We start from the raw sequence: 20,577 nt of genomic DNA on the forward strand, positions 1-20,577 counted from the left end.
AGATGGGCAAATGTTTGCACGACAAACCCGGAGATGTAGACCCCCAGTCTCCAGACCAAGGAGCCCCCCAATCTCTAAATCAATGAGAAGGAAAGAACAAGGGCGTTGGCCACAACGTGGCTGTTTCGCTTAGCGATTTAACTGCTTATAAGCTGCATAAGCAGCGTTTAAGATAAGCAATATTTTTTAGTGAAATGTTTGGCAACCCAAATTAGCTTAAACGCTACTATAATAGCGTTTGAGAAAAGTTGATACCCCCAAACTTTTGCACAAAATACTACCACGTTGACCAAGTAAAAAACTATCCTACCCTACACCACCATCTTCCCTTCGCTTTAGCCATTACTGCCGCTGCCGTCGTCGCCTCTCCTCCATAACCAGGTCGCTGTCGTCTAGCTGGGCCGCTGCAAGCAGCCGAAGTGTTGGTCGCGCTATCGCTACAGAACCAGGTCGCTCCATCATTGCAACCAAGTCGCGCCATCGTTGCATAACCAGGTTCCAAATTTGCCGCCACAAATCACCAACCACCATCAACCTTCCTCCATTACCGCCGTCACCATCAAGTGCCGCCTCCAGCCTCAATCACGGCCTCCTCCTCCATCGCCAGTGGCGTCCCCAACCTATAGAAGCCAGAGTATATATACAATATATATATATATATATTACACCTGTAAGTTTAATATTATTATGTAAGTATAATATTAATCTCTAGAAATTAATTTATAATTTTTTATAAAAAATATTATTTTTATAAATTTTATTTGTATTATTTAACATCATATTTATTTTAGTCTTTTTGTCAGTTTTGACAACTTATCAGCTTTTACAAACCAAACACATAACTATTAACTGACAGCTTAAAAACACATTTATTCAAATACGTTATCAAATTAAACACTATACAACTTTTATGCTAACCGCTAATTAACTTAAAAATTATAATTAAAAAGGGTAAGCCAGCCTCAACGTCATCCGCCCAGCCACAGAGCTCCAAGAGGCTGGCGTTCGCTTCAAAAAGCGAAAGCAAAAGTCTTTTGGATATCACCTTCGACGGCGGTGTCTTGAAGCTTCCCAAATTCATAATTGCTGACTTTACTAAATCAAGGTTCTTGAATCTCATAGCCTTCGAGTGTTGCCACATCACCGCTAGCAGAGACATCACTTCCTTCATCGTGTTCATGGACTGCATCATCAACGACAGTCGGGATATCAAACTTTCAAGCTCAAAAGGGATTATCAAAAACTTCACTGGGAGCGACGAGGCTACAGCCGAGTTGTTCAACACAATGTCCAAGGATTTGCCCTTTGATTCTGATGACAAGCATCTCCAAGTGTACAAGAATCTCATCGGTTACAACAACAGGCCTTGGCATAAATGGCGCGCCAATCTAATTCAAACTTACTTTAGAAGTCCGTGGATAATTATTTTTGTCATCGCACCCTTCCTTCTCTTCTCTTGGGATTATTGCCCTCTCGTCGTTCGGACTCTCAATTTTGATAAAAAAGTTAAATTGCAAGTAGAGATTTTGTGTCACTACGTAGGGCGAAGAGTAGAAACTATGACCTATTGGTGTAAATCTCAACTTATCGTGAGCCAACCACTAGACATATGCTTTGAGAGCGCAGCCTTCCTTCTCTTCTCTCTTACTACAGTGCAAACTATCTTCACCATTCTAAATTAATTTGAAGTGTTATTTGTAAAATTTTAATGACATTCATATAAATATATAATAGATTAATGTACAAGTATTATTAAAAATATCATAATTAATGTCCAAATAATATGTCCATAAATTAATTGTTGAATCAGGAATAGCAATAAAACCTCTTGAGTGAGTTTCACTTTTCCATTTTTCATTCTAACCTTTTGTATTTAATTGATACATATCAACATTTGTATCTCATTTTTTTAAATTAAATGCACTAACATGTAGATATGGTGTTTATTCGGTCTAATCTACTTGGGATCAAGACGAATTGGGACTGAAATTTTAAAAAATCTCAAATTGGACCTGGTTTGAATGACACAATTATTTGAGTCCACTAAAAGTTGGCTCGAATTTTTCTATAATTGATTGGGACAAATATAAAATGATCATTCAATGTTTAAGTTAGTATTTGATGAGAGAACATTTAAGGGGTGAGATATTAAATTCTCTCTGTGGACAACGAATCTTGACCTGTCACATGTCCCTATTACCAAATAATAAAACAATAACATGTGTCATTTTAGTTGACCCACAATCTCAATTTTGAAAATTTTGAAACAAATATAAGAGATTTACTGTTAATCATAATCTGACCTGAACAAATCCTCTATCAACTCGTTATTGTCGAGCCCAAGAATCTCGAAAATAAACAATACGTATCTAATCTCACCCAACCTGCATAAGAACCATGATCTTCACAGGTAAGGACATATAATTTATCTTGTTCACCATATACTTGTGATTATTCATATGAACTTAGAGATTGAAAATTATACTAAGAGATTCAATCCCACTTCTTTTTATAATATGGACATCAATTTAAATCCTGATAATTAGTCCCAACCATTACCGATATCTAAATTCACCAAAAGAGATGTCAACCACTATGTCTTGTGACTGGTGAACACCATTGCCTTCTTGGTTGTATCTCTTCAACTAATAGGCTCAATCAAGACCGTGGCATAGGCCAAGATGATTACCTTCTTGTTGACCAAGCAGGGACTGTGAATTGGCATGGCTACGAGAATGGCTAGGGACGGTGACCGTAGTTGTTTTTCAAGTGTCATGGCACGAAATGATCGCTTTGCAGATGGCGTCGTTGCTGCAACCCACCATTCAATTTGTAGTATAGGCAGTGTGCTTTTCAAAATGGATTAAGTGTGGAGAGGTTCGTAGTGTTTGTTGGGCATAACATAATTTTCTAGTGGTGAGGTCTTATGAAAAGGCTATGGCACCCCTAGTCCCACATCCTGAGTGCCAACATAACCCTCAGTTACAATCGTGGTCACTGGCCGAATAGAAAGACAGCTATGCCACTAAAGGTTTGGCCGTCCTAGATGTGATCCAAATTTTACTGTCCTTCACTCATCAAAAACTCAAGTCCCAAAAGTAAATAGGCAATGAAAAGCACTCAATCTTGATCAAGTCACATGTTTTACGAGGCCTTGGGATGGAAGGAACTTTTAAGCAAAATCCATTTTCCAATAAAGTACTTAAAATTTATTACAAAGCTTAACCATTTGACTCATATTCCAAATAACCAAAAACAAGCAAGAATTAAAAATAAAACTCATTAGCAGCTAGGCCGCTCAGAACAAAATACTTCTTTGGCCTAACATGGCTCATCATCTGCATCCATCGATGATTACTCCGCCATCACTGTCTTTCTCTTATTAGGTCTCTATCTTTTTGTATAATTATTTATAAGAGGTGAGTCTTAAGAGTTAGTAAAAGTAATATGCAATATAACAAATTTTAGTTCATAACAAAGATAGAAAACATGAAATAAACATGCACATAGACTTGTCCACCTCATCCAAATCCATCTGTTTTAGTGGCCCATATAATTCCTTTGAACCTTAATACGAGGTCTACTTAGTCAAAAGTTCATAGTCTTATGCCTAGACATTCTCATGTATTCTCATGCAAGCAATGATCATATAATTTACACAAAAACATATTAAACCTTAACGAATTTGTTTCTAGCTTTTTATGGTCTTTCTTGATACTCTTTTAAGTCTCTCCAAAGTGACAAGATCATTGAAGTTACGCTTCAAAGTTCCTTTAGCAAAAATTAAGCATAATAGGTAAAAAAAAAAATATATTTCAAGATAGGAGTTACTATAATCAATTTCAACCCAAACTTAAGCTTTTCTCACTTACCTTTAGGTTCTTAAACTTGCGTTGGTTTTACTCAAGCTTGTTCCAATTTTTTCCAATTCCGTCTACGTCTCAATTTACCTTCCATGGTATATATATGTAATTAAGCAAAGTATGTAGCTAGGCAGAAATCTAAGGGTTCCTTGGGCTTACCAATAGCTATGAATTTCCATCATGGCCCAGCCCCTAGCCTGGGCTACTCCTTGGCATTTAGCCACAATTTTGCTCCAAGATAAATTGTAAAATTCTCAGTCCAAGTGCTTGGCCCAATTGCTCCCACGTCTCCTCTTGATTCCTGAAGTTTTTACAAAGATAGATGGGAAATTGTGCCGTAAACAACGAACTTTGCAACTGGTGGCAACAACAAACATAGGTGGCGGCAGCTGGCAGAAGCCGCTCGGCGCGGGTGTGGCCGCCCATGGCACATGCTGCCAAACAACGTCTCGCTTTTCCGACAAATGTCACCTTTCGCGTGACTCAATCCCGCGAGGTGCTTGTTTTGAGGCCCTAACGTGGCTCGCGAGGCCACGGGGCTGTGATCTCGGTCACTAATCAGTATGGCCATATTTAAATTTATACCATGCCAGCACTAATTTTTCAGAATTGAGCTTGAACCCCTGAATCTTTCAATTATCTCCTTATTCAAGTAATAAAATAATTTCTAATTTCTGCCATTAAATCCTCAAACCCACTAGTCTCATATCCAACCACAAATAAATTATCTCAAATTCAAAAATTAATCTTTCAAAATATCGGGACATTATAGAGACGTTAAGTGGTATAATTCTATATATCTTGTATCCAATCCCATTATAAATACTTCGAAATAATTTTACTTTTAAACTTTGTCAGAAAGTTGAATAATTAGTTGGACAAAGCATCAAATAAATTATTCTACTTAGCTGGAGAACCAAATTGCTTATAATAACTTTAATGTTTTGTCTGGAATGAGTGAATTTTGCCAATTTGGATTCATTTTTATTGAATTATACATAGAATTCATTTAATTTGTAAATAATCCTATGTTTGAAATGATATATAGTAACTTAAAATTTGGAATTCAATTGAATTCTGTAAATTTATATTTGGAATTAACTCATACTTTGAAGTTTTACTTGTTCTTATTTTCTAAAATACACTAAATATAATAATCTTATTAAAGTAAAAAAAAAAACTATTATAAAAAAGAAAAAAACATATATACATAATTTTGTATTATCTAATATATACATATATATAAATTAAATTTCAAAATTAATCCTAGAATTAAGAATTAACTAAATATACTATATTCAATAGTTTAAGTAAAATTAAATATAAATAAAATAAAAAAGGTAGAATAAAGTTATACCTCATAGGGTTCGGGTTGCAATTCAAGCAATGGTGTTAAGAGTCAAGACGAATGTATTGGAAATGGATATTGGTGGCAGGGAGGGATGGAGGATGAGGGTATTTTAGTTCAAAAATAATCTTTATACTTTAATCGTAAATTTCATTTTCAAATTCTACCATGACAAAAAGGACGGCTAGTCCGAAAAAAAAGAAAGGTTAAAAAAAAGGGATAATGTGTCTGTATTTTTGTATGTATAATATATATATTTTTATACTATGAGCTATGTTGAAAAAAAGGCATTATACTATGGTCTAAGTGTGTGAATGTTATTTTTTATGGTAAAGTGTGTGATTTGTTGTAAGAAAAGACAGCATGATATATATATATATATATATTGAAGCATGGTTTAATGACAAAGACATGATTTTAATGATCTCTATATACGCGAGTAGTGATTCTTTTCTTGACTCTTATATTATGCATACCTTTGTATATCGATCTCTTTACTATTTCCCTTGTTTGTTATATGCTTGTTGAGTTTTGTGACTCACTTGTTTATTTTTTGTCATTCCAAATAAGGACAAATTTGTAATAGAAGGGGAGTCTAGTAGGGCTCAAAGTTGATTTTAGACATATATAGAGATCTCTCTCAACCTAAAAGTTTTGGGATTTGTGTAGTGGGCTCGTGTCGAAGATTTTTTTTTTTTTTTTGTATGTTATTAGCCCTTTTGTTTATTCTGAGAATGTATGGCTTTCAAAGCCTTAAGAAATGATGTAAGATTGATTATCGCTTCTACTTGAAGTGAACATATTTATTATATGAAGTTTTTATTATGTTTATTTTATATCTCATTTGGAAGGACCTTCTCTTGAATGTTCCTATACTACCGGGCATATCTGAAAGTAGACCCGACACAAAATCTATTTAGTCAAAAATCTACGATTTCATACCTAGACATTTTTACATAATTTCATGCAAACCATAATCATGTAATTTGTACAAAAGTATATTAACTTTTGACAAATATGCTTTTAACTTTTTATGATCCTTCTTGACATTCTTTTCAAGTCTCCCCAAAGTAAAAAGATCACTGAAGCTACGCTTCAACAAAAATTAAGCATAATAAATAAATAAAAAATACTATTTCAAAATAGGTGTTACAATCAGGATCGGTTGAAGGGGTAGGTTGGTGAAATAATTATCTATAGTCTCAACCCCTTTAGTTTAATAAATAATTATTTTAATTTTATTATTAAAATATAATTAATAAATTTTTAATTTTTTATTAAAGGTTGAGCCCATAAATTAATAATGGCTTAGGACGCTAAGCCCTGGAGCCGGTCCTTGTTACAATAATCAATTTCAACCCAAAATTAAGCTTTTTTCACTTACCTTAGGTTCTTTAGTTTCGCGTTGGCTTTACTCAAGCTTGTTCCAATTTTTTCCAATTCCGTCTACGTCTCAATTTACCTTCCATGGTGTATATATATCTATATATATATATATGTAATTAAGCAAAGTATGTAGCTAGGCAGAAAACTAAGGGTTCATTGGGCTGCCCAATAGCTATGAATTTCCATCATGGCCTAGCCCCTAGCCTAGGCTCCTCACAATTTTTTTTTATCAAAAATAAATATGTTTATTAATAAAAAAAAATAATACAGACACACTAAACAAATCCAGACAAACACGATCAACAAGCAAAGCTATTGATCCATAATTTGATTCAAAAATTGGGATAAAACATCAAGGTACAGAAAAAATAACTCTATATATATATATATGTTTTAACCTTTTTAACAATATAATTTTCAAAAAAAATTTGATCATAACAAATAAGACAGTTTCTTACTGTCCAAATGAAATAAACAGCACAAGCAAATACAATCTTTTTGGCTTTAGATTGTCACGATGAATCATGAGCCTCCTTAAATCACTTTGAGAGCATTAGGAATCGAAGACATGTATCTCCTAATGCTAATCCACCCTGACCCCAAATTTCTGTATTGAACATTGAAAGAATAAGTGCTGCGTAGATTTCTCACAGGAACCACACTGGCACACAGACTACAAGTTCTGTCCATATCCAATAAGTGCAGTTTATCTTTTGTCAAAAAGCTTCTTTTGAACACTCAACCACAAAACAAAAGCATGTTTTGGTGTTATAGCAAAATTCAGACCTCCTTGGCCCATATCTTCATCGTACCCTTGGGCCAAAAATAATCATAAGCGCTGCCTAAAATGAAATTCTCACCCTTCTGCCAACTATTGAGCAATCAAATAGCAGCATCCACCAATCCCTCGAATTGCACATCAAATCCTTAATTCTGAGAATTTTTTTAAATAAAGGAGAATCAATTTTGCCCCAAGATAAGTTGTAAAATCCTCAGTCCAAGTGCTTGGCCCAATTGCTCCCACGTCTCTTCTTGATTCCTGAAGTTTTTACAAAGATAGATGGGAAATTGTGCTGTAAAATCCGAACTTCGCAACAGGTGGCAACAACAAACATAGGTGGCGGCAGCTGCAGAAGCCGCTAGGCGCGGGTGTGGCAGCCCATGGCACATGCTGCCAAACAACGTCGTTTTGCCTATCTGCTTTTCCGACAAGTGAAACCTTTCGCTTGACTCAATCCCACGAGGTGCTTGTTTTGAGGCCGTAACTTGGCTCGCGAGGCCACGGGGCTGTCACTAAGGTCATATTTAAATTTAGGACTCTATACAATTGACAAGATGATAGATTCGATAACTTAATCAAATTTTATTTGATGATGAAGTTTGATTAAGTTTCATCATCAATCATTAAAATATTATGAACGAAAAAATTCTGGATTTCATGAAGCCCGATCAAGCTCAGATAAAGTTTGATCGGGCTTGCTTAACGAAACCTGATTGGGCAAGAGGTGGCAATGATAAATTGGATGAGAATATTTTGGTTATTTGGCATATTTGACCATTTTTTTAATAACTTAATTATTTGTACAAGCAGTATTTTTCTTAAATTTATATCATGTCAGCACTAATTTTTAAAATTACACTTAAACCCCTAAATATTTCAAATATCTTCTTATTCAAGGAATAAAATAATTTATAATTTCTGCCATTAAATTCTCAAACCCACTAGTCTCGTATCCAACTACAAATAAATTATCTTAAATTTAGAAATTAATCTTTCAAAATATCGGGGCATTATAGAGACGTTAAGTGGTATAATTCTATTGTATCTAATCTCATTATAAATACTTTGAAATAATTTTACTTTTAAACTTTGTTAGAGAGTTGCATAGTTAGTAAATTATGGACAAAGCATCAACTAAATTATTGTATTTAGCTGGAGAACCAAATTGCGTATAATAACTTTAATATTTGTCTGGAATGAGTGAATTTCGCCAATTTGGATTCATTTTTAATGAATTATACATATAATTCATTTCATTTGTAAATAATCCTATGTTTGAAATTGTAATACCCCGAGAGTCCAGAGAGATTAGTATATATCGAGGATAGTGTAAGGAAGGAAACAACACCAGCTGGATACCTTTTGGGCTGAATGTTGGCAAAGAACTCCCAAGTTAAGCGTGCTTGACCTGGGGCAATCCAAGGATGGGTGACCCCCCTGGGAAGTTCGTGTAGGCCCATCAGGATAAGTTGTTCTGGTCCTTCCTATCGCTCGATGCGGGATGTTACAAATGGTATCAGAGCCGACCCTTGGCGAAGGCGGTCCGATGAGGGCGAGGAGTGGCGCCGGGGCTTGAGGGCCTGTACAAGGAGCGGCTTCTGGCAGGCTTCTAGGATGGCAGCCCCCAAGGGGAGAAGGTCTGGGACCAGTTGTAAGGTCGCATGACGAGGACGTCATGCGCTTAAGGGGGAAAGAATGTAATACCCCGAGAGTCCAGAGAGATTAGTATATATCGAGGATAGTGTAAGGAATGAAACAACACCAGCTGGATACCTTTTGGGCTGAATGTTGGCAAAGAACTCCCAAGTTAAGCGTGCTTGACCTGGGGCAATCCAAGGATGGGTGACCCGCCTGGGAAGTTCATGTAGGCCCATCAGGATAAGTTGTTCTGGTCCTTCATATCGCTCGATGCGGGATGTTACAGAAATGATATATAGTAACTTAAAATATGGAATTCAATTGAATTCTGTAAATTTATATTTGGAATTAACTCATACTTTGAAGTTTTATTTGTTCTTATTTTTTAAAATACACTTAATATAATAATTTTATTAAAGTAAAAAAACTATTTTAAAAAAGAAAAAAACATATATACATAATTTTGTATTATGTAATATATACATATATATATTAAATTTAAAAATTAATCCTAGAATTAAGAATTAACTAAATATACTATATTCAATAGTTTAAGTAAAATTAAATATAAATAAAATAAAAAGCTAGAATAAAGTTATACCTCAAAGGGTTCGGGTTGCAATTCAAGCAATAGTGCTAAGAGTCAAAACGAATGTATTGGAATGGATATGGGTGGAAGGGAGGGATGGAGGATGAGGGTATTTTAGTCCAAAAATAATTTGTATACTTTAATTGTAAATTTCATTTTCAAATTCTGCCCATTTTATACTTCAATTTTGTACTCAAAATCATATCCCCCATGCATTGGACAAAACAATAGTTGTGATTTAGGACTCATAAGTTTTTAGGTCGTTTACCTGTAACATCTTGAAATGGGGGAATTAAATAAATAATTATTAATTTAATCAAGAATAATTAATAATTATTAAATATTTTTAGGTTTAAGAAAAATATTAATTTTTAATTATTGTGTTTGTGGAGATTATTGAATACTTGTGGGTTTAAAGGAAATATTGATTTAATTTTTATTTTGGTGATTATTGAGTGTTTATTGTTTAAGGAAAATAATTATTTATTTGGTTAATTTAAAGTAAAATAGTAATTTATGATGTTTTAAGAAAATAGGAAATTTAGGTATTTAATTAAATTATTTGAGAATATTTATGGAAATAAAGAAAAATTAAAGTTAATTAAATTGGGTGATTTTTGAAAATTTCAGGATGGAAGTGAAATAAGTGAAAATTTAAATTGGGGTGTGTGAAAGTTTTTGGAAGTGGTGGGTTTAAATGTAATTTCTAGAAACTGTGTGAGTTTAATTTAAAATTAAGTGAGTGCATATAAATCTTAAGAGTGGCAGGTGGAGCAGGTAGCAAGCGCACGAAGGGTCTATGGAGTAGGCACGGGATCGAATCTTGACTGATGCGCGCGCTGGAGGGATTTTGGCTGATTTTTCAGCCAAAATCTTACCCAAAACGGCGTCGTTTTGGGCAATGCGGTGGGCAGCCCTTGGCTGCCACTTGGCGCGTGTTGGGCCGCCAATTCCTTTGCCTTTTAAGCTGCAATTTGCAAGAAAAAATTGGAGAGAAATTGGACAGAAACAGAGAGAAATTTAGGAGAAGAAGAAGCTCGCTGAAAATGGAGAATTTTGGATTAAATTCAGTTTAATTGTGATTTAATTAGTTAGATAAGTAGAGAAGTTAGTATTAATCATTCTGTACAATTGAAAATTAATTTTGGGTTCCATTTTATTAATTTTGGGAGTTTAATTTATTTTACAGTGTGTATTTATTTGATGGTGTTTAAGCGTGAAAATATTTTAAATAGCTTAAATGATACAAGATCCCTCTACCCTTGCGATTTTTTTCCATTTTATAAACCCCTCATCTTTCCTCAATTCATTTCGATATCGCATATTAATTATATAAATTAAGGATGTTATTAGTATGATTTAATTTAAAATAAATATGAGATTTATTGGGATTTTATTTGAGGTACGCCTACGTGGGATTTTAGACGATTGAATTATTTATATTACATGGTTAGATTTAATTAATATGAACCACGGTTTTATTAATCGCTATTAAACGTTTTACTTCGCAGCGGGAATGCAAGAAAAACAAGAAATGACCGCGTAAAGGCAAGTTCCTAACCATCTCCTCATGTTCTTTAACTCCCGTGAGATACTCCATGATTTCTCGTATTTTATTTTCTCCCTTATTCTAATTCGGTACCTAGTATTATTTATTGAGTTATTATTCATTTGTTTTAATTTAAATTAAATCTGAGACTTCTAGAGTTTTATTTATTGTGAGCCTACGGGGGTTTGTACTGTCCTATTCCTTTCGGAATGATGCTAAACCCAGCTTGGGAACTAGGTTCCTAGACGTGCAGACTTATTGATGGTTTTCTCGAATTTATTTATGGTTCGGTTAAAGCTATCGAGCAGTATGGCAGGGGTCGGCTGTTTTGTGACATTGGGGTAGACTATTGTACGGTCCTAAAGTGGACCGTTGGGTGGACACTCCTACTCACTGACTGTTAACCAGTGCCAAACGCTGCTGACTAACTCTACCAGTATGTGATTTACTGCACAATTATATTCATTATATTATTGTTCGTGATTTGATATGCACATGGGTACGGGTTGCATGTTGGGATATTCATTTATTGAGTATGTTTGGGACATGGACATTCTAGTTTGGTTAGGTTGCATCTAGCACGGGCATATGCATTGCGTGTGATTTATTATGTGGGCAGAGCATGGCCTGATGCCTGGATGTATGGATGCCAGTGTATCACGTTGATGCTCACTACGCCATTGCATTTTTATGTGCATTGCATGATTACTGGTAGTTATTAGTTCTCAGACAGGAGGACTGTTCCGAGGGAGCCTATGGCTCAGGTGTCGGGAGTACCAACACGGACACACGGGTGACGGAAGCACCGACCCGGGATAGCGCGCGCAGATTTGTTTGAGATTTATGTTACCTTTCAGGAGCAGCGGCAGGTTGGTATTTGACTTATGTGTTGTGTGTCTTATGTGGGCACCAATGACCGGTACATGCTTTCATTATGCTATACTATTCTGTGGTAGCGTCTCATGGCTTGTGTGTGCTTGGGGGTTTGTGTTTTGGGGGAGAGTTTATTGGATTTATACAACCTTAAGCCTTTCTTTCCTTATGCTTGTTAAATCTCTCGACTCACTTTGCTTTCCATCATTTCAGGTAGTGGTAGCGTGAGCCATGGCAAGTGAGTCAGCTTTTAGCGGCAGAGTCAGTATGGTGTACAGGCAGTCCCGTCAATCTTTATCAACTTTGATGTCTGAATATGATTTACTCTATTATTTTTACTGTGCCAAGTCTTTTCTCGTGTCTTATGTATGTCGGCACAAGAGTCTTTATTCATTTATTTATTTTGTAACCGCTATGCCAGCGATATTTTCTTAGTGCATGTATATACATAGCTTTGTTTTCGTTGTTTTAATTCTTGTGTATACATGCCGGGGTAGTTCTTGTCTTGTGTTTCTTTTCTTTTTTTTTTCCTTCTGTAAGCGCTCCCGTTTGGGTAGTCCGATGATTGGGATATCGAGGCGGAGGTGTTTACATTACTACTACATGAATTTCTCTAAATTTGAATTTGGGCATTATCTAGATTTTAGTTAAATTTAAAATTTTAAAACGCCAATAAAAACATTAAGATCACATATACCATAATGGGTAACGTGACATCAAGTTTAGAAAAATAATAATTTATAGTCATTTTTTTAAGTAATTTGACCTTAAATCTAAAAATATAATACTTTATTTTATAATTTTTAAAGTGAAAGAACCCAATTTAACTCCCAACCAAAGCTGAAGAAAATAAATATTTCAAAGAATTTGAATTTAATCTCCTATCTTAAAAAATCTGTCATTTTTTTTATGAGTAGTAATCAATAAATTTATTGAGTTCACAAATTTAACAAGATAAAAATTAAGTGTCATATTTTAATTAGTTTAATAAGTATTAAATATTAATTTTCAAAAAAAGTTACTAAATATTGAAATTTATTAGAACCCAAATAAAATTTACTAAATTCTAACTGAATTTCTTTTGCTAGTAAAAATCATATCGAAAATGTTATCTAGGCACTCATATTAGTCTATTATACATTTATATTAATATAACATAAAATATAATATTATTGTAAAAATATAACTAAAAAATATTATAATTAAGTGTCCAAATAATATTTTTCAAACTATTTTTATTTTTTGTCTACTTTCTCTCAACAACAATTATAATTGTTAGAGAAGGTTGGAGAAGTTAGATAAACTGTTGGTTAGCGTTTCCCAGGTGGCGTTTGATAGTAATTGTTTAGATAAAATTTTAAATAAGAAGAGTTTTAGTATAGTAATACAATTATCTTTAAAGTTAATTATTATTAAAAATTAGTTATTGATATCTGATTTTTTATTTAAAATTCTTAAATTTTAATTTAGGGTTGATCAAGATCGATTGAACACTCTTGAATTTTTTTTAAAAAATAAAAAATATACTTATTGACCATAATTTATTTTTTTTCTTTTAGCAACAATCATTTTATTTATTTATTTATTTTATTTTTACAAATTATAATTTTCTTTTCTTGTGTATACATGTAAATTTTGTAAACATTGTTATTCTATGACACCTGAAGTTAATATGAGTATACTTTTTTCAAATTAATTTTATATATTAGATAAAATTATATCTAAATTAACTAACTTAAATCTAATTACTAAAATTAAAAAAAATTAATAAAGTTACAAATTGGTGGATTGTTTCATTTCCCGATTAGCCCATAAAATAAAATAAGTAGCTTCCATGCAGAAAGGAAGGCGGCTTCCTGGCACGTGATGTGGGGATCCAATCATGCAAGGATGTTATTACGTCAATATATATATATATATATATATTAAAATTGATGAAGAGTGTTGTAATAATTAGAATAAATTCGTATTTTTTTTAAGTTTGTAAAATCGAGAATTAAGATTATCTAAAATATTTTCAAAACTGGGAGCCATTCAATGACATTGGGAAGGTAGGGATAGCGACGGGGGGGAGAATTAATAGTACCGACTCGTCAAAGGGCGTGTTTGTGTGTGTGTGGCCATGCAATTGGTACCACGACAAAGAAGCGGCAGCCGCCTCAAAGTTAAGGCTGGACTGCAGTTTTGTTCCCTTCACCCTCGTGTTGGGCCCAGCCTACAGGCCACACTCCCCGCCGCCTCCTTTTCCAGTTCCGCCGTCCTTTTCCTCCTCGCTCCAAACACGACAAGCCAATCATCCCCCATCCTAAATGAACAATATTCAATTAAATGCCATTTTCAACAGTATAAAAAAATTATATAATAATTTCTGTAATTAGGTTTTGTTTTAATAGAATTTTTTTATTTTTAATGCACTAATTTAAATGGCTTTCACTATGTTTTTATAAATATTAAATATAAAAGAATTCAAGCATTAGAAGGAAAATAGTTGAAGCAATTATTTTGAATTTTGGCAGAGTGGCTGCACACCCAGTCCAACATGGAGGCTAAATAAGAATTTGATTGGAAACAAACCAGCAAGCGTCTACAGCTTGAAGATAAGGTATACCTCAAACTTTATAACTAAAATAAAAAATATATATATATATACAAGAAAATATCTAAACTACTAATATATGTATTCAGTCTACCTAACATTAAGAATATATATATATATATATACACACACACACACGAATGTCACAAAAAAATCTTCATAATATTTACTGTTTGAATCCATCCACCATCACACTTCTCAAAGCGTTATTTGGGCTTTCAAAGTTCTCTTATTTCTTGTTTGGCTTAATGGTTACATATTTTTCTACTTTTCTCTAGTTTTCGCTCTCAATTTACCAATTAATGCCTTTTTTTCTCCATTTAAGAGTATATTTGATATTTATGTTTAATTAATTTACAATAAATAGTACTTTTTCTCTAGTTTTCTCTGTTTGGCATTGTGGCTTTTATTTGGGGCATGTAAATTTAATTTTTGTCTAAAAAATAATGTTAAAAAAAATTCACCCTTTTATCTTTGAATCAAAAAATAAATTAATTTCTAATTTATCTTTGAATCATTGAAGTAAATTCATTTCCAAAAACTTGATTGAATTTTCAAACACTTTTTTTAATTTTTTTTATTGTTTTCAATAAACATGGTTATCTGTTGAATTTTTAAACATTATATTTGCACTTCTAATTTCAAAAGTTATTTTTTTTTTATGTAAATAAGAATTTGATTGAAAAGAAACCAATAAGCGTCTACATATTAAACATAGGACATACCTCAAACTTCACAACTAAAATAAAAAATACAAAAAAAAAATATAAACTACTAATATATAAATATAAATTTGCAGTATGGTGACCACGTGCCTTAACTTCTCCAAATTTGTCAATACAAAATTTACGTCATTGAGATATCTCAGGTCTATCAAGACTATTTTTTCATAAAATAAATAAAATTTAGGTCAATGAGGTAGATATTTCAAGTCTATGAAGACCATTTCTCTATAAAATAAATAAAATTTAGGTTAATGACGAAGATATCTCAGGTCTATGAAGACCATTTCTCCATAAAATAAACAAAATTTAAGTCAATGACGAAGATATCTCACATCTATGAAGACCATTTCTCTATAAAATAAACAAAATTTAGGTCAATGACAGAGATATCTCAAGTCTATGAAGATTATTTTTCCATAAAATAATCAAAATTTAGGTCAATGAGGGAGATATCTCATGTCTATGAAGACCATTTCTTCATAAAATAATAGAGTTAGTAGGTGACATGTCACATTTTAGATTATAAAATACAAAATATGTTATAATTGGTGAAATACGTGATAACCTGTGATTCACTTTTTAAAAAAATATATATAAAAAATGAATTTATAAATAAACATAAAAAAATGTTACAAATAACTCTCACAAATTTTGATATGAAACACGTAAATTCATAATAATTTTATTCAATTCATAATAATTTTACTTAAAATTGATAATAGTTTATAGTAATGAGTAGAATTATATATTGTAATTTTAAATAGAATTATTATGAAGTTAGGTAAAACTATTATAAATTTGTATGGAATTATTATAAAATTAAGTCAATTTATGGAGATTATTTATCAGACTATTTCTTTTTCTTTTTTTTTTTAGGATATAACATCTCCCGGTAAACATAAACACAGTACCAACTGGCAGCATCAACGACCATAAAATGACCTCGACTTAACCAACTTGCCTTGCATTTATAGTTGTAATGGTACAGTTCATCAAAGATGACAAATCTGCAGTGCATTTGTAGTTATATTCTAATTTATAGTTGACCTTGACTTAACCAGCTTGCAGTGTATTTATAGTTGTCCAATGTTATAGTTTATCAAAGCTGACAAACAAATATTGCAAGCAAGAGCTAGCCAACGGAGGAATGGGCAGTTGGGTGGTGGAGATGCAAGCTACAAAGTCCATCTACAAAGTCCATCCCTTCATCTCAAACATTAACAAGACAGCCTACCAGCCCCGAGTCGTGTCGTTCGGGCCATACCACCATGGAGAGCCTCAACTGGCATGGATGGAGGCTCACAAGAAACGCGTTCTCAATCGCTATATCCATCAATTAGGGGTACCCCAGAAAGAGATCTTTCGCCTCGTAGAGAAAATGGCTCAAGAGTTGAAGGAATCATACGATTCCCTCGACTTTAAATGGCAAGATAACACTAAGAGTTTCGTGCAATTGATGATGTTAGATGGGTGTTTCATGCTCGAATTATTAGATGTCTATAAGGATGACAACTATTATTCTGACAATGATCCCGTCTTCAGCCGACATGGGGAGCTCTATGTCATGCCATTTGTCAGGGCTGACATGTTGATGCTGGAGAATCAATTACCAATGTCGCTTCTGCTCAGCCTCAAATATATTCGAGAGAATGTTAAGGTATACATTGAGCTCTTTTCTCATTATTTTCTAAATATAAATGAGATTTAAATGTCAGTAACTAATTCAATTCATAAGATTTCATATGAGATTCGGACTACATTATGAATTAATCTAAACTTCAGATTTTTACACAATCAAACAAAAGTAATTAATTATCCCAAGACTTGACCGATAAGGATGTCACTTTGATACTTAAGCTAGAAAAGAATTTGGGAAATATATAGCTTATAAGCATATAAGAGTAACGTAAAATACCATACATTTGACTTACCTCTCGAGATCTTTCTATACCTTTCAAGTTGAGCTTTATAATGAAGATCATAAGGGGAATTAGTTGGCCCTTCCCATATAGCTGATTTCTCCTACTTTTGTGAGTTTGAGATTAATTTGGATTGAAATTATGAAATTATCAGGACATATGACATAAAAGAATCTTGAGATGCCTGCTCTATGTTTCTTTGTACTGGGCTTGGATTTATCTGTGAACCTTAAATCCTAAGTATTGTCTCATATTGAGGAATTTTCTTATTATCTCTGAAGAAAACTTCACACATAAGTATTTTGAAAATTTCTGTAATACCCCAAAAGCCCAGAGAAGAATAGTATATATCGAGGATAGGTAAGGAAGAAAATAACACTACTTAGATATCTTTTGAGCTGAATGTTGGCAAAAAACTCGTAAGTTAAGCGTGCTTGACCTAGGGTAATCCAAGGATAGATAACCCTTTTGGAAAGTTCGTGTAGGTCTATCAGGGTAAGTTGTTCTTGTTCTTCTTATCGCTCGATGCAGAATGTTACAATTTCTTATGTTTGAATTATGCTTCTAACAACTATTCTTATCTTACCCTTGAGGATATTTTTGATGCCTATTTTCTACATGACTTTGGCGATTTCACCTTATTCATCTTCAAGTAATTTGGGAGTACAATTTATTCAAAATTTGGGTTTCTCGTGCTAATTGGGTATTTAAAGTCAAATCATAAGTTGATAAAAAGTTTGACTTTTTAAAATAACTTTTGTGACTTGACATTTAATCTTATGTGGATTTTCTTATTTTTTTAATATTATCAACAAAATATTATTGTGTTTACTTATAAAGTAAAGTACATACGCTTTCCATAGGTTGTCATATTGGTATCAAATACTATAACAAGTATAAGACAGACTCACATGGCTTGTCTAATACTTAAAATTTTTCATAAGGGCATGGGAGGGACACTTGTAAGACACGTGTTATTTATTTTCTACTCTTCATTTTTATTAATTTGGAATTACATAATTATTTATTTTTTCATGTTTTGGTTGCATGATTGTTCGGTTTTCATAATCTCCATGCTTTTATTCTCCAGAACCTCGACTAGATATGTGATTGTTAATTAAAATGTTGAAGTTATTCATTTAGAATTTTAACTTTTGAATTTTAAATGTATATTTACCACTTCAAAATATAATTTCGAAATCTTTTGAGACTTTGCTATGTTTTAAAATATAAAATAATATTTTATTAATTAACATTTCTCCACAATGTCATGTCTTACTTAAGTAGCTTATCTCGTGTGTTCTCGTGTCCTGAATCCATGTCCAAGGTTTCATACTTGCTTACCCCTCACATTATGGAGTTCTGTTATTTGAGTTTGTTGTCTCCTTTCTTGTTCATCTAATAAAAATCAGCTACATATATGTATAATTTTATAATTTTTTTATTTGATTTTATAATTTTTTTGGATTAATTACTATTTGATGATGTGTGTTAACTAGGTGATGCCATTTTATAATTTTTTTTGTTTGATTTTATAATTTTTTTGGATTAATTACTGTTTGATGATGTATGTTAACTAGGTGATGCCATTTTATAATTTTTTTGTTTGATTTTATATTTTTTTTTGAATTAATTACTATTTAATGATGTGTGTTAATTGAGTATATGGTTGATTTTTATTGGATGGACAGAGGGGACAACCAATTGGGACATTAGATCTCGGCTCCACAAATATTGTGCAGTCTGACATTGAAGAATTGAACAAAAGCATACTTTTTTTTCTCTTCTATGACATTAGCAAGTACTCTGAGATGGGCACATGTTTACACGTGCTTGACCTCTACCGCAAAGGCCTACTCCACACACACAACGAAGATAGAAATGCAGCCTCCCAATCTGCAAATGAAGGAGAAGGCTTCTACCCAAAGATGGGCAAATGTTTTTACCAGCTTAAGCTCCGCTACCAGCGCCTGGTCCACACACAACACACACCTGGAGATGCAGCCCCCCAATCTGCAAATGAAAGAGAAGGCTTCTACCCAAAGATGGGAAAATGTTTTCACGAGCTTGAGCTCTGCTACCGGCGCCTGGTCCACACACAACACACGCCTGGAGATGCAGCCCCCCAATCTTCAAATCAAGGAGTTAGAAAGAATAAGGGGGTCGGCCACAACGTCGTTCGCCCAGCCACAGAGCTCCACGAGGCCGGTGTCCGCTTCGTTAAAAGCGAAAGCAAAAGTCTCTTGGACATCACCTTCGGCGAAGGCACCTTGAAACTTCCCAATTTCATGATTTCTGATTCTACTGAATCAATTTTCTTGAATCTCATAGCCTTCGAGCGTTGCCACAATCCTGCTGGCAGCTACATCACTTCCTTCGTCGCATTCATGGACTGCATCATCGACGACAGTCTAGATATCAAGCTTTTGAGCTCGAAAGGAATTATCGACAACATCATTGGGACTGACAAGGAGGCAGCCGATTTGTTCAACACAATGTCCAAGGGTTTAGTCTTGGATTTGAACGAAAACCTTGGCCAGATGTACACGGATCTCATCCACTACTGCAACAGGCGTTGGCATAAATGGCGCGCCAATCTAACTCAAACTTATTTCAGAAACCCGTGGGCAATTATTTCTGTCATCGCAGCCTTCCTTCTCCTCTCTCTTACTGCGGTGCAAACTATCTTCACCATCCTAAATTAATTTGAAGTGCTATTTGTAAAATTTTAATGACATTTATATGAATATATAATAGATTAATGTATGAGTATTATTAAAAATATCATAATTAATGTCTAAATAATATGTCCATAAATTAATTGTCCAATCAGGAAGTGCAATAAAATCTCGAGGGAGTTTCACTTTTCTATTTTTTATTCTAATTGATAGATATTTACGTTTGTATCTCATGTTTTTTTTACTTAAATGCACTAATAGATAAGGTATTTATTCAGTTTGAGTTAACTCGGGACTAAACCAGATTGGGATTGAAATTTCTAAAAATCTCAAATCGAAAACTAGACTAGTTTGATTTGGGCCAATCCTAGCCGTTTATGAATAATTTTTTCTTACACATTTTTTTATATATATCACTCAAACAAAATTTTTCTTTAAAAAATCTAAACAAAAATCAACTAGCTTACATTATATGTATATCATATTATTTTATTATTAATAAATAATATTAATTATTTTGAACCAATTGACTCTTGGACTGATCTCGAACAAGACTGGATCAAAAACTAGTTCACGTAAAAATGTGAGACAAAAACCAAATTGGTTGGTTTGGACCAATTTTCTAATTCATG

General features: G+C 33.2%; 1 protein-coding gene across 1 annotated transcript; it reads left to right on the forward strand.

Moving 5' to 3' along the window:
- Positions 1-16,467: 16,467 nt before the first annotated feature.
- LOC127813954 (UPF0481 protein At3g47200-like) lies at positions 16,468-20,066 on the forward strand. Its single transcript, XM_052355111.1, has 2 exons — positions 16,468-17,005; positions 18,959-20,066. Exons 1-2 carry the CDS (start codon positions 16,496-16,498, stop codon positions 19,970-19,972), a joined length of 1,524 nt encoding a protein of 507 aa, XP_052211071.1. The 5' UTR covers positions 16,468-16,495; the 3' UTR covers positions 19,973-20,066.
- Positions 20,067-20,577: the final 511 nt, after the last annotated feature.

Source organism: Diospyros lotus, chromosome 12 (genome assembly GCF_014633365.1).
Source record: "Diospyros lotus cultivar Yz01 chromosome 12, ASM1463336v1, whole genome shotgun sequence".
In the NCBI taxonomy this organism is placed as follows: domain Eukaryota; kingdom Viridiplantae; phylum Streptophyta; class Magnoliopsida; order Ericales; family Ebenaceae; genus Diospyros; species Diospyros lotus.

Coding starts and splice junctions, on each gene's coding strand:
- LOC127813954 (XM_052355111.1), top strand. CDS start 16,496: ATGGGCAGTTGGGTGGTGGAGATGCAAGCTACAAAGTCCATCTACAAA. Junction 17,006..18,958: donor ATATTCGAGAGAATGTTAAG/GTATACATTGAG, acceptor TTGGATGGACAG/AGGGGACAACCAATTGGGAC.